Here is a 13,937-nt window from a genome sequence, read left to right on the forward strand (position 1 = left end):
TTACTAAGACACGGAGGTTGCAGCGCTCACGCTAACTTTGTACATTATTTTGCTATGATCGCCACATGTTCATTTAAAGACCACAGCATTACGTACACCTGTTACGTTTACTGAAATGCGACATATGTGTTCAACACACGTACACTGACCTATTACAGTTTTTCTCTGTTGTTTTGGTACATTTCGAAGATGAGATTTGAATTTCCAATTTAATTTTTAGACTACTTTTTCACTATTCTCATCTTATGTTATTTGTGCACATAAAAATGTAGTTTCTCTTTTAATTGTACTAAGTTCATCTTGTTTTTCCTTTTTTAAAATCACTTCACTGGTTTCTTTTATATCAAACAAATTGTTTTAGGTTCATTACCTGACATGTTTCGGCGGTTTCTTCCGCCTTCATCAGAGTGTAGTTTCTCTTTTATTTGAACAAGTTTGAAATGCTTTGCAATATAGGTCAACTATTAGATCTCAGAATTGTATCTAATAGTTCATCAATAAAATGTATTGCACAAAAAGGCTTTTCTAATGTATATTGTGGAATTATTAATATATATAGTACGTATATATTATTTATGTGGAAATCTAGTGCAAATGTGTGACAGCTAGGTTTTGAGCAAAGTTAGGGCATATTTATCGCATAGTTAGTGCACATTTATTGACCAAAATTCATTTAAAACGCAAAATTTCAATTCAAAATAATGAAATTTAATAAAAAATAACAGCAGCGAGATCTATGCACAACTTTTCTTGTAACTTAAGATATAAATATATTTACTAGTTGTAATATTCCGGGAAATTGTTCAGAAGACTTCAACAACGATTTACTTGATCGACGTGCCTCCGAGTCCCACCAGTGCACGTGCAACTCTAAAACGGCAATATACCGTCGATTCCAATTGGCCCTTGTCACAGTTTAGTCCCGCCTTATAACGTATCCTATTGGGCAGACTCTCTGAGATCACCACCCTTTGTCAACAATGCATTTCTTTCATTGGCCCAAAAACAACGCTCCTTTTCTCCCCAAGTTTTGATTGGATTGCTATGACGTTGGCCAAACCTACACTTCCGGGATTCCGTAACGTTGAAACGCACTGTTTTCCTTGCAAATAGATCACGACCTCAAGGGGCGGTTGCAATACATAAGGTGAACCGCATCTCTTCTGAAAAAGTAAGTATAACAATTTTGTTAACATTACCTTTGTTGTTACGCTTTGAGGTGTATGCATATACGCTTTTTGTGTTTGTGACAATTTTGCCCGTACCTGGTCATTTTTGGGAGAGAAACATGACTACGGGAAAAAGACAGGAAAGGCGGTCATTGCTTGACTTAGCTACCAGGACCCAGGCTTTTTATTTCCCGGCCCATTTATTGTATTCATGAATTGATTATCTGTACTGCTGACTACATTAGGTTCGTCATGCGGACACGTGACATAAGCCCAAAAACATTGACTATTTTTTAGGTAAACAAACCATCCAGCTAGCAGAATCAGAAACTTAAAGCACATGGTCTTATACACTGAATAAAAATTATATTAAAAAACATCAAAAACAAAACGAAATTTTGCAAACACACTGGAAAGTTCATTGAGTGCTTTTACTAGCCTTTCTCATGGAATAATTTCTCCACCTCTCTGTCCACAGTGATGATTTCAGAAGTCCTGCAGGTACTACGTGGGGCAAATAAAGTGGGTTGTGCTCTGATCGCCACCCAGGGGGAACAGCTCAGATTTATGGCCTGCAACTCCACACTGGGAGCAGGAGTTAAATATGCTCAGGAAGTGGCGGAAGGCCTCATGGGCACCTTCATGGGTGGCAGCAATGCGGTAAGAGTTCTGATACTGTGTTTCTGTCTTGCAAATATAATTTCTAAGGACTATGCGTACAAAAACAAATCAGTGGCTCTGTGATGAAGTGATATTTGACTCTGGACTACTATGTGCTGTCTTTGCAACATGACCTCTAGTCATCGTTGTAACAAAATCTGTAGTCTTCATTAGCCCAGCAGTAATAGAATGAAACAGGATGGTCCCCTTAAAACAGGTTAATTTCAGTAAGATGTGGCCCAAAAAAAAAAACGTGTGTCAAACTGTCCTATCAATCTTCATGATTTTAAGAAAAATGCAAAATGTCTCCTCTAAGAAATTTCAATTTACATCATGTGATAGTTTTCTGTACATTACTCATAGTGCATCCATTTTTTTTTTGCCAATAACTACTGAAGCAAATGATGTGGTTAGATTGTAGCTCTGTCACAGTTTTGTAGTTTAACCAATTCTTAATCATGTCCTCAGCAACAGTCGATCAAGGAGGATGTTTTTCCTGATGTGGAGGGCTGGGAAAATATGGATGCTGATGAAGCTACCAAATGGGCTGTAGCTTCAGACTTTCCTCCTGATGCTAATGACAAAACACAGACAGACGGCAGTGCTCCAGGTAATGTGTGGACCTTTTAGTTATCATCATAGCAGAATTTTAGGGAAATCATTTTCCTCGTAATTATGCAGCAAGTGTCAGTAACACCAAGTCTAAAATAGTAATTCAATAAGATGGTAATATGTCTGAAGAGCAGTCTTTGCTTTAATGTGCTTTCTCTCCCTTTCCATAGGAGTGCATCCTAGTCCAGAGGCGGCTTCAGCGGGTCCTGGTTGGCCAGATCAGAACAAACGCTTCCTCCACACAATGTTTGCCTTAAATAGATTTTACCAGCCAACCAGATGTGTCCATGATACGGTGGTGACCAGACTCACACCGGAAGATATCAAGAAAGCCAGGGAGGCCAAGCAGGGCTTGGTTAAACCTGCTCGACAGAGGGTGCGTTGAGTTACCCGCCACACTCTTAAATTAACGGTGCTTGTAACCGATAATGTCATGTTTACAATACATTGTGGTTTGTCTCCCTTTAGCTTAATGATCGTGCTAGAGAGAGGAAAGTGCCTGCAACCAGAATCAGCAGACTGGCTAATTTTGGAGGTATGCATGTTTACTTTTCAAATTTGACAATCCATGGATTATCAAACATGCCTCTGCCACAGGTCTGGCAGTCAGTCTGGGGATTGGTGCCCTTGCAGAAGTAGCAAAACAGTCACTGGGAGGCAAACAAAAAGGTAATTTTCCTCTGTCCTAACATTTTCTGAAAAAGGCTTTTAGGCTGGCAAAGGGTTAAATGCTTGGAGACGATAAACCAATTTAACTGCTGTCCTTTGTGCATAATGTTATGCCTGCAATAAAAAAGAGCAGTGCCAAGTAGAGACGCGAATAGTTTCATTAATTTGCCAATTCCCTTGTACGTACTGGTGTTGGTACTTCATGATCCCAAACGATAACTCCTATGAAGAGCCAGTTCATCCATACAAATGTCACACAGCAAGCATAACAATTGCCATCTGATAATTTGGGAGTTATATGTAGTGATTGGAAAATGAAGCTTGGAATTTGCTTCATGAAGCAGTTCTTGGATGTTTTGACTCCCCGACACGGCACGCTCTTTTCAACATTGGGCTAAAGGCACACACACTTGCTATTTCTTAAACCACTTTCTTTAAACCAAAAGTGGCCACTACAGGAGTCAAAAAATACATCATCTGGTTCATGAAGCAAATTTGAAGCTTCATTTCCCAATACTAGTTATATTGTTTACGTAAGCAAATTTTAGCTATGGCATTGTTTTGAATATCAAACTAAATCGTAATAAATTTAATCATATTGCTTTCAAATCAGGTCATTTGTAATCAAACAGTTCCGCCCTGAAAACTTTTTTTTCATTTTTTTTTTTCAATCGCGACCTGTGTATCAAGAGTTGTGTTAAATCGGCCTCATGCAAGAGATTCCCAACCCCACTGGAATTTTTTTTAATTTTTTTTTTTTATCGTATAGTATATATAGAATAGTTTTTACATGTACTACTCACCCTTCACTCTCCTTATAGATATGAATGCCTTGCTAGACTCTCCCCTCCTGTCAGAAGCAAATGCAGAGAGGATCGTCAACACACTCTGTAAAGTACGTGGAGCTGCACTCAAGATAGGACAGATGCTAAGCATACAAGGTACGTGCCACCCGTGTAATCACCGCTTCATACTTTCCTAAAGTTGAGTGTTCATATATTCATCTGACAGGCTTTGTACTTGTGCCCCACCGCAGACAACTCCTTCATCAACCCACAGCTTCAAAAGATCTTTGAGAGGGTCCGACAGAGTGCAGATTTCATGCCAGCCTGGCAAATGAGTGTAAGCAGGAAGGGGGAATATTTTTTAACTGTAGATAAAATCTTTGATGCACAGTGCATTTGTAACATATTTGTCACTTTTTCTACAGAATTTGTTAGTTTTATTCCAAATTTTTCTCAAAATTCTATGTGCAGTCCTCCATAATAACAAAATTATTTGTATTTATTTAACCATGTTTATTGACAATAACTAGATAATCATTTAAATTTCAAGCCAAAGCCTTTGAATACTTATGCACAATGCATGTACTGTATATGTGATTCCTTAGTTTCTTGTGCACCATACCTATAGAATGTTTTGGAGAAAGAGTTGGGCCCAGGTTGGAGAGAGAGGCTGTCTTCCTTTGAGGACAAACCCTTTGCCGCAGCATCCATTGGCCAGGTGCATCATGGGGTTTTAAAAGATGGTCGAGAAATCGCAATCAAGATCCAGGTAGGTTTGAAGTGTCACTTTCTTGTCTTACTTGTTGTTGAACTTCTTTTTGTTTTCTTCTTAGTACCCTGGAGTGGCGGAGAGTATCCATAGTGACATCAACAACCTCATGTCAGTACTTAAATTAAGTGTGGTTCTACCTGAAGGTAACACTTGTTTCTCTATCTTTATTTTTATTTTTTTACTGGGTTAATGCCTCAATATTTTGGTGTAATGTAGAACAACTTGATGTCATTTTTATTTATTTCAGTCTGGGCAGCCCAAGGTGGGGAATCAATCTGACAGTGCAATATCGTTGAAGTAAAACTAGCACGCTTAACTTGATTTCAAACAATGTACAGCAACTGAGTTCAAATAGCCATGATAGTTGGTTCTCTAATGGATGTGTTGCTTAAAAGCGCCATCAGGATTCCCATTTGTTATGGGGACAGCTTAATGAGCATGTCTGACGATAACTTTAGATGGACACATTTGTTGTAGCGTCTCTTTTGTTTATCAAATCAACCTGTACCGTCTGGTAATGGGTAGTTTCCTTTTTTGGTTCAAGCGCTGTTCTACCAGTCTTAAAAGTTGCAGCTTGAATAAACAACAAGGATTTTTGTGGAATTATGTCGTATTCTATCTCTTGTCTTGATTAGATGAAAATTATTTGATAGAATTTCCCGTCACCTGATCGGATTGGGACAACTCCGATCATTTGTAGTAAACACCACTTGGTGGTGCTATTGTTGCTCAACTATTGCCTGGGCATTCCGTTCCATTCTTTCGAGCAGGAATTATTGGGGAGGTTTTCCTTTCTAAAAACGTGGAAATGTGCATGTGATATTTATTCTTTTCCAGGCCTCTTTGCAGAGAGCAGCTTGGAAGTTCTTCAGAAAGAACTGGCATGGGAGTGTGACTACGAGAGAGAAGCTGAGTGTGCCAAGAAATTTAGGTGAGTTTGCGTATTGGATTATACATTTGTTTCCTCTGAAATCCAGTTATGAGTTTATAAAATGTCAAAATATTGAGTGGAACATAAAACTGATTACAATGGGCATTTAATTTGCTCAAGATGTCCAGCCACGAGTTTACAGTGCTGTCTCAACAGAGGCTGGAACGGTTTTAACAATTTTATTTCTATTACTGTCACTAAGATCTGTTTCTTTGATGTGTTAAATAGTAATTGTAAATAAGGTTCGACAAAATATACATCACAGATTTTGGTGGGGGTGCAAGATCACTCTTGGGTGATGTCTTTTAAACTTTGGTGTAAATTGGAGTTAAAGTCCACATAAATTCCTCTTCCTTGTCATAATGATGAAATTTGTACCTGTGGCCTCCAGATCACTGCTGGCGGGAGATGCATTTTTCCAGGTTCCTGAGGTGATTGATGAATTATCAACTCGCAGAGTATTGGCGATGGAGCTAGTGCAGGGGGTTCCTCTCGACTGCTGTGTGGACTTGGACCAAGAGACCAGAAACCAGGTCTGACTTAATTCAACCCGTTTCAGATAAAAAGAGACATTGTGTGTGTGTGTGCACGTGTTCTTCATTTTTGTTCTAAATCTGTCATATTATCGTCATCATATTTAAAGTATGAAACACATATGCCTCACTTCATCTTTTCAGATCTGCTTCAACATCCTCCAGTTGTGTCTCAGGGAGCTTTTTGAGTTCAGGTTCATGCAAACAGACCCAAACTGGGCCAACTTCTTTTACAATTCAGACACCAACAAGGTAAGTACTGTTTTGTTCCACGAATACTTAATGCCGACTTGTATTAAAGTCAGTCAATGTATGCAAATTAAAATTTCCTCAGGCGATTCTGTTGGATTTCGGAGCATGCAGAAGTTACCCGGAATCATTTACAAATGACTACATAGAGGTAAGACGAATCTAAAACAGGGATGGGCAACTTAAATAATGGACAGGGCCACCATTTTTTATCAGCTATATGCGCGCGGGAGTGTTTTACTGTACATATATTCCAGTTTGTACCTTTATTGAAACAGGCCACTCACTCTTCACATCCCAGCATGCATTGCGGTGTCCAAAACTGAACTACCCGCAGGATGTCAGTTGCCTAGCCCCAGTTTAAAATGGAGTCATTTGATTTTAAAATTGGCTGTGTCTTTCTTTCACAATCATATGCAGGTAGTGCACGCAGCTTCTGTTGGTGACCGAGCCACTGTTCTTGCTAAATCCAAAGACCTGAAGTTCTTGACAGGCTTTGAGACTAAGGTAAGATAAAATCGTTTCTGCTGTTTTGCTGTAAGTGCTCATTGACTTTTGTATGGTTTACACTCCACCTGTCTCTGTTTTTACTACCCCTCCCCTTCCTCTGCTTGTTGTGGCTTATCCCCATCCAATTGAACATCTCGTGCATATTTTTTGCGAAAGATCTTTGTTACATATTAATTGGTCCATGTTATCTCATCTCATCAACAAATCAGAGAGAGATGCAGTGAGGTGTGCGTCAAATGCATTTGAACTCAAACTGCATTATGACTCATTGATCTGTACAAATGTCAGTGTCCTGCTAAATGATGAAAGATGGAGTATGCATAAGGTTTCTCAGAGGAATGGTTCAAGTCAATTTTTTTGCTCGTGGCTCATGGCTTTTATTGTGCATCGTAGATTTGTTTTGAGTCTGAGGTGGTGCATTTCAGAATGCACGCAGAGCTCATTCTTGACATGTTTGCCACCAGGCCTTCAAAGATGCTCACGTGGAGGCCGTGATGATTCTCGGTGAAGCTTTTGCGTCTTCCGAGCCCTTTGACTTTGGCACCCAGAACACCACTCAACGCATTCAGAGCCTCGTCCCCGTCATGCTGAGACACCGCCTCACCCCTCCACCAGAGGAGACCTATTCACTCCACCGCAAGATGGCCGGCTCCTTTCTCATCTGCTCCAAGCTGAAAGCACGAATATCGTGTAAGGACATGTTTCTGGATGTGTACAACGCTTACAACCAGAGGAGGCAGGCTGAGCAGGTTGCACAGGACAGTGTGTAGACAACTCCCAAGAGACTGGCAGCCAAGAAGGAAGAATTACAGTATCTCTATGCTGTTGTTCTCTCGGGAGTACTGTGTTCAAGTTCTCCTCAAGTCTCAGTTTGGCTGCTGATTGGCCCCTTTTTCGGTTGTGTAGAACAATAATGTCACTTCAAGGTTCTACAAAATCTCAGGACTGCATCTTCCAGAGGGTAGAAACCTTAAAGACTCCAAAAGCTATTTGGACCATCTACCAAAAGGGGGAAAAAAAAAAACAATGAGACACAAAACTCTTTGACATCTAGACTGTGTTATTGTTGTTGCTGTTTTCACCCATATATGAAACGATAGTGCATTGCATTAATGAAATCCGTGAACTGCTACAGGAAACATGACATTTTTATTAATCACAAAAAAATTGGTTCCCGTGACGTCCGTGGAGACAAGCGGTACAGAAAATGGATGGACCAAAAAATCTGTCTTTTCAGGCTCTGATTCTGAAAAACAAATTATTGGTTGTAGGCTAATAGTCAAAATGTTGTATTTATGAAATCAAGGGCAAACTTAAAACATCCAAAAATGCCAGCTGTATATCAAATTATGAAGAAAAACGGTTTATGTAAATTTTGCATCCATTTGTATTTTATCAACAACTGTTTTTCTGTTAAAATATGTATATACTCGGTTTTAATTATGCATGACATTTAGGTCATTATTGGATTACAGTTTTCCCTATATTAAAGTGCAGTGTTTATACTCAAATTGTGTATATTACAATGGACTACAATAAATTCTGTTGGTGAGAGCGCTGGAATGCGCGACGGCAATCGGTCAAAATCCCGGGCCATTTTGAAATCCCCCCCGGACATTTTTTTAGGTCTCAAAAGTAGGACATGTCTGGGGAAAAAGAGGATGTCTGGTCACCCTAACTAAGGCATTTTAGCTATGTGTAGATGCTGTTACTGAGTAGGGGGTGGAGCAATTATTTAAAACTGAGTAATTGTTCATATTTTTTCCACATTAAACTTAATTTGAGTCAGTAGGGGGGGGGGTGTCTGGATAAAGAATAACGATTATTCTTGGATTTACTTTTCCCGTTTATAGTGAATTAAAAAAGTGAGGAACGCTTCACGAATTTGCGGCTGTTGAAGAGTGATATCCTGTGTGAGTGATACCTTTCTGCGTACTGCAATCACTCACTGTCCGTATGGGTCAGTGTGACACCTGAACTCTAAGAAGTGTTGCTTAGTGTACCCTTCATATACTGGACCGTCGCATGCACCAATTGCGTTGCTTCGGCTTCGCATATACTAAAATTGGAACGATACAGAGAAGATTAGCATGGCCCCTGCGCAAGGATGACACGCAAATTCGTGAAGCGTTCCTCATTTTGTTATTTTACTATAAACAGGAAAAAGAAATCCAAGAATAATCGTTATCGTTTAATGGACACCAAAATCCCCAAACCGCCAAACAGAATGCTGCCTTTGACCATGTTTCATAGCTATTTTTTTCAAGTGCCATAGGCTGTGTGATGCATCCAAATCCTTGTAAACTTCAATGATTGTACATATTGTAAAATGTGTAAATTATTTAGATCGTACGGTTGCTGCAGTTGTCCCTCCCCCAAACTCTAACACTGCTGTCGCTCCAAGAATGTATGAGAAGCACCCTCCTACACACCCTGGCTGCATATCCCATTGGGTGGAAAGGAGGCGAGGCTTTTGGCTGCACCAATGGCATTGAAAGTATTTACATAATATTTAATGCAGCCAATCAGATTGCGTAGCACCAGCCGATCTTTTATATGTTTAGTTTTCTGTAAAATTCTGCTTACACTCAATCGCGCAATGATCAATACATCATTTGAGTAGCATCCATCCACACTCATGTAGATATTTTAAAGCCAAATAGGTGTCCGTATGGGTCAGTGTGACACCTGAACTGTATAAAGGGTTGCTTAGTGTACCCTTCATATACTGGACCGTCGCATGGACCAATTGCGTCGCTTCGGCTTCGCATATACTAAAATTGGAACGATACAGAGAAGATTAGCATGGCCCCTGCGCAAGGATGACACGCAAATTCGTGAAGCGTTCCTCATTTTGTTATTTCACTATAAACGGGAAAAAATACCCAAGAATAATGTTTATCGTTTAGTGGACACCAAAATCCCCAAACCGCCAAACGGAATTTTCTGTGAAATTCTGCTTCCACACAATCGCGCAATGATCAGCACATCGTCTGAGTACCATCCATCTGCATTCATGCGTATATTTTGCAGTCAAATAGGTGTCCGTATGGGTCAGTGTGACACCTGAACTGTAAGAAGTGTTGCGTAGCGTACCCTTCATATACTGGACTGTCTCAAGTACCAATTGCGTCGCTTCGGCTTCGCATATACTAAAATTGGAACGATACAGAGAAGATTAGCATGGCCCCTGCGCAAGGACGACACGCAAATTCGTGAAGCGTTCCTCATTTTGTTTAATTACCTACAAACGGGAAAAAGAATCCCTATATTTAATCTAGCCTTTAATCTAGCCTCGCTTTAGCAATTAAAATTCATTTGATTACTAAATGAATATATTCACTGACTAAATTTAGTTAACTGACTATTTCACGGTACTAACGTTAACATTTTGTATTGATGTGTTTGTTTGGTTGTCCTTTTCAATAAATGGCTAAAAGTACTTTGGGGAAACGGGGAGCTGCCATTGTGGAGTAATTTTTTGACTGACAATTATATGTTGATTTTGTTCTTTGAACAAAGTGATGTATGCACGGCTCATTTTGTGCACCAATAAAAAAACATCCATGTCTTGAATTTTTGGTTTCCATGAAACAATATAGATTATACTTGGTTATCTTTTTACCGTTTATAGTAAATAAAAAAATGAGGAACGCTTCACGAATTTGCGTGTCATCCTTGCGCAGGGGCCATGCTAATCTTCTCTGTATCGTTCCAATTTTAGTATATGCGAAGCCGAAGCGACGCAATTGATTCATGCGACAGTCCAGTATATGAAGAGTACACAAAGCAACCCATTTTACAGTTCAGGTGACAATTCAGGATACCTAACCTCTAATCCGGGTAAATACTGCAACGCTCAATACATCCACTCGAAAACAACATGGTCATTCCGTTTGGCAGTTAGTGGATTTTGGTGTCCGCTAAACCAGTGGTCCCCAACCACCAGGCCGCGGACTGGTACCGGTCCGTGGGTCACCCGGGCCGCCAAGCCGCACAGGAAAAAAAAAAAAAAAAAAATTCATCGACGGTCAATTAATTCAGGTCAAGACGCTCGTCCCAGTCACGTGACATGTTTCACCAGTCAAGCCCGCAAAGCTAGCAAAAATGAGTAAGAATTTATTTTGAAAAATATTTTTTAAAATTGGCGATTCTCTCCCAATTACATCCGTCAGGTCAGGTCAAGACGCTCGTCTCCGTCACGTGACATGTCACCTTAGTCGAGCCCGCGAAGCAAGCAAAAATTAGCGAGAAACAGAGATGTTTGAAAAGCTTCTTCGGAAAGGGAAAAAAGCCCAATGAGGAGACGGAAGAAGAGGCTACGACTTCTAAGAAAAGACAAGCTGCATTTAAAAGAACATTTCTGGAGTTCTACTTTAAATATGGATTTATTGCCACAGGTGAATGACGCGCCAAGCCCACTCTGCATAAGTGGCGACAGGCTAGCTAACAAGGCAACGAAGCCTTCAAAACTGCTTCGGCACATGGAGACCAAGCATTCTGCATTAAAAGACAAATCTTAACCACTTCGGGTGTCATTGTCTCCGATTACGCCTAGATGGGACCGGCTCGTTTTAAACTCAGTACTCCCACTAATTCAACGTAATGGTAAGTTTTATTTTTGTGTCGTTTATACTTGTTTTTGTGCCAGTCGTATCATTTTATTTCATCGTATTTATATATTTATTATAAATGTGTTATTTATTTATATAAATGTATTATTTATTTATATAAAGCCCGGTCCACGAAAATATTTCTGACACGTAACCGATCCGTGGCGCAATAAAGGTTGGGGACTACTGGTTTAAAGGACATTTCAAAGGCAATGATTTTTTTAGGTATCTATGTTCCATCCACGTCTATTGTAAAAAGTGTTCATTTTTTAGATCGTACTGTTGCTGCAATTGCTCTTCCCCCAAACTCCGACACTGCTGTCGCTGCAAGAATGTACGAGGAGCGCCCTCCCACACACGCTGACTGCATACCCCATTGGGTGAAAAGTAGGCGAGGCTTTTGTCTGAACCAATGGCATTAAACGTATTTACATAATCTTCAAGCAGCCAATCAGATTGTGTTGCACCAACCGGGCTTTTCTGTGTATAGTTTTCTGTGAAATTCTTTTTAAGATTGCGTAATGATCATATCGTTTGAGTACCTTTCATCTACACTCATGCAGATATTTTGCAGCCAAATAGGTGGCCGTATGGGTCAGTTGACACCTGACCTGTAAGAAGTGTTGCTTTGGGTACCCTTCATATACTGGACCGTCGCATGCACCAATTGCGTCGCTTCGGCTTCGCATATACTAAAATTGGAACGATACAGAGAAGATTAGCATGGCCCCTGCGCAAGGATGACACGCAAATTCGTGAAGCGTTCCTCATTTTGTTTAATTTACCACAAACGGGAAAAATAAATCCTAGATTTTAATCTAGCCTCGCTTTAGTAATTAAAATACTTTTGATGACTAAATCAAGATATTCACTGACTGAACTGACTTTATTTCATGGTACATGTTAACATTTTGTTTTGATGTGTTTGGTTGGTTGTCCTTTTCAATAAATGTCTAAAAGTACTTTTGGGAAACGTGCAGCTGCCATTGTGGAGTAATTTTTTGACTGCCAATTATGTGTTCATTTTTTAAGGTGATGTTCATGCACGGCTCATTTTGTGCACCAGTAAAAAAGATCCATGTCTTGAATTTTTGTTTTCCACGAAACAATAAAGATTATTCTTGGGTATCTTTTTCCCGTTTGTAGTTAATTAAACAAAATGAGGAACGCTTCACGAATTTGCGTGTCATCCTTGCGCAGGGGCCATGCTAATCTTCTCTGTATCGTTCCAATTTTAGTATATGCGAAGCCGAAGCGACGCAATTGGTACATGCGACAGTCCAGTATATGAAGGGTACGCAAAGCAACCCGTTTTACAGTTCAGGTGTCAATTCAGGTGTCTCACTGACCCATACGGACTCCTAACCTCTAATCCGGGTAAATACTGCAATGTTCAATACATCCACTAGAGAGCAGCATGGTGATTCCGTTTGGCGGTTTGTGGATTTTGGTGTCCACTCAACGACAATGTGTCCAACTCAAGGCCCGGGGACCAGATACGGCCCGCCACATAGTTTTATGTGGCCTGCAAAGACAAATTTTGCATCAACTTTGTGTCATTACTATAATTACAAATTGTCTTCACTTTTTAAAAACAGAGATATAGCTAGCAATTTTTATTACTATTCATCTTTTTAAACTATTTAAACAGTAGTCCCTAATTTCAAAAGTAATTATTCATGTTTGTTGTATAGCCTATACTGTATGTATATAAAAGACGTTGGCAGTCATAATGGCCCTCCGAGGAAAACTATGACAACAATGTGGCCCGCGACAAAAATGAGTTTTAAAGTTAAAGTTGAATAAAATGAGGAACGCTTCACGAATTTGCGTGTCATCCTTGCGCAGGGGCCATGCTAATCTTCTCTGTATCGTTCCAATTTTAGTATATGCGAAGCCGAAGCGACGCAATTGGTCTACGCGACAGTCCAGTATATGAAGCGTACGCTAAGCAACACTTCTTACAGTTCAGGTGTCACACTGACCCATACGGACACCTATTTGACTGCAAAATATACGCATGAATATAGATGGATAGTACTCAGACGATGTGCTGATCATTGCGCGATTGTGTGGAAGCAGAATTTCACGGAAAATTCCGTTTGGCGGTTTGGGGATTTTGGTGTCCACTAAACGATAAACATTATTCTTGGGTATTTTTTCCCGTTTATTGTATAATAACAAAATGAGGAACGCTTCACGAATTTGCGTGTCATCCTTGCGCAGGGGCCATGCTAATCTTCTCTGTATCGTTCCAATTTTAGTATATGCGAAGCCGAAGCGACGCAAATGGTCCATGCGACGGTCCAGTATATGAAGGGTACACTAAGCAACCCTTTTTACAGTTCAGGTGTCACACTGACCCATACGGACACCTATTTGGCTTTAAAATATCTACATGAGTGTGGATGGATGTTACTCAAACGATGTACTG

General features: G+C 40.0%; 1 protein-coding gene, 1 long non-coding RNA gene and 8 other non-coding genes across 10 annotated transcripts; 6 read left to right on the forward strand and 4 right to left on the reverse strand.

Annotated features, from left to right (window-relative positions):
• Positions 1 to 1,034: 1,034 nt before the first annotated feature.
• Positions 1,035 to 8,401, forward strand: coq8b (coenzyme Q8B). The gene is made up of 16 exons (XM_049725600.2): positions 1,035 to 1,171; positions 1,648 to 1,829; positions 2,298 to 2,439; positions 2,612 to 2,817; positions 2,910 to 2,976; positions 3,039 to 3,110; positions 3,932 to 4,051; positions 4,147 to 4,232; positions 4,524 to 4,664; positions 4,729 to 4,810; positions 5,505 to 5,598; positions 5,990 to 6,131; positions 6,276 to 6,383; positions 6,466 to 6,531; positions 6,801 to 6,887; positions 7,355 to 8,401. Coding segments are annotated over exons 1-16 (1,902 nt in total). The 5' UTR covers positions 1,035 to 1,170; the 3' UTR covers positions 7,661 to 8,401.
• Positions 8,402 to 8,926: 525 nt separating this feature from the next.
• LOC125972936 (U6 spliceosomal RNA) lies at positions 8,927 to 9,032 on the forward strand. The gene has a single exon (XR_007482962.1). It is a non-coding gene; the product is annotated as a U6 spliceosomal RNA (small nuclear RNA).
• Positions 9,033 to 9,641: 609 nt separating this feature from the next.
• LOC125972937 (U6 spliceosomal RNA) lies at positions 9,642 to 9,747 on the forward strand. Its single transcript, XR_007482963.1, has one exon. It is a non-coding gene; the product is annotated as a U6 spliceosomal RNA (small nuclear RNA).
• Positions 9,748 to 10,019: 272 nt separating this feature from the next.
• LOC125972943 (U6 spliceosomal RNA) lies at positions 10,020 to 10,125 on the forward strand. Its single transcript, XR_007482969.1, has one exon. It is a non-coding gene; the product is annotated as a U6 spliceosomal RNA (small nuclear RNA).
• Positions 10,126 to 10,531: 406 nt separating this feature from the next.
• Positions 10,532 to 10,637, reverse strand: LOC125972993 (U6 spliceosomal RNA). The gene has a single exon (XR_007482985.1). It is a non-coding gene; the product is annotated as a U6 spliceosomal RNA (small nuclear RNA).
• A 461-nt stretch (positions 10,638 to 11,098) lies between these two features.
• LOC125972146 (uncharacterized) lies at positions 11,099 to 12,345 on the forward strand. Its single transcript, XR_007482698.1, has 2 exons — positions 11,099 to 11,498; positions 11,777 to 12,345. It is a non-coding gene; the product is annotated as an uncharacterized lncRNA (long non-coding RNA).
• LOC125972938 (U6 spliceosomal RNA) lies at positions 12,173 to 12,278 on the forward strand. The gene has a single exon (XR_007482964.1). It is a non-coding gene; the product is annotated as a U6 spliceosomal RNA (small nuclear RNA).
• Positions 12,346 to 12,658: 313 nt separating the features above from the next.
• On the reverse strand, positions 12,659 to 12,764 carry LOC125972939 (U6 spliceosomal RNA). The gene has a single exon (XR_007482965.1). It is a non-coding gene; the product is annotated as a U6 spliceosomal RNA (small nuclear RNA).
• Positions 12,765 to 13,306: 542 nt separating this feature from the next.
• LOC125972934 (U6 spliceosomal RNA) lies at positions 13,307 to 13,412 on the reverse strand. Its single transcript, XR_007482961.1, has one exon. It is a non-coding gene; the product is annotated as a U6 spliceosomal RNA (small nuclear RNA).
• Positions 13,413 to 13,684: 272 nt separating this feature from the next.
• Positions 13,685 to 13,790, reverse strand: LOC125972941 (U6 spliceosomal RNA). Its single transcript, XR_007482967.1, has one exon. It is a non-coding gene; the product is annotated as a U6 spliceosomal RNA (small nuclear RNA).
• Between the last annotated feature and the right edge of the window lie 147 nt (positions 13,791 to 13,937).

This window comes from Syngnathus scovelli, chromosome 7, assembly GCF_024217435.2.
Source record: "Syngnathus scovelli strain Florida chromosome 7, RoL_Ssco_1.2, whole genome shotgun sequence".
NCBI classification, from domain to species: Eukaryota; Metazoa; Chordata; class Actinopteri; order Syngnathiformes; family Syngnathidae; genus Syngnathus; species Syngnathus scovelli.

Excerpts from the sequence above, each read along its gene's own strand:
- coq8b (XM_049725600.2), top strand. Across the intron at positions 2,440-2,611 it reads GACAGACGGCAGTGCTCCAG|GAGTGCATCCTAGTCCAGAG; the intron begins GTAATGTGTGGA and ends CCCTTTCCATAG. Across the intron at positions 6,384-6,465 it reads ACAATTCAGACACCAACAAG|GCGATTCTGTTGGATTTCGG; the intron begins GTAAGTACTGTT and ends AAATTTCCTCAG.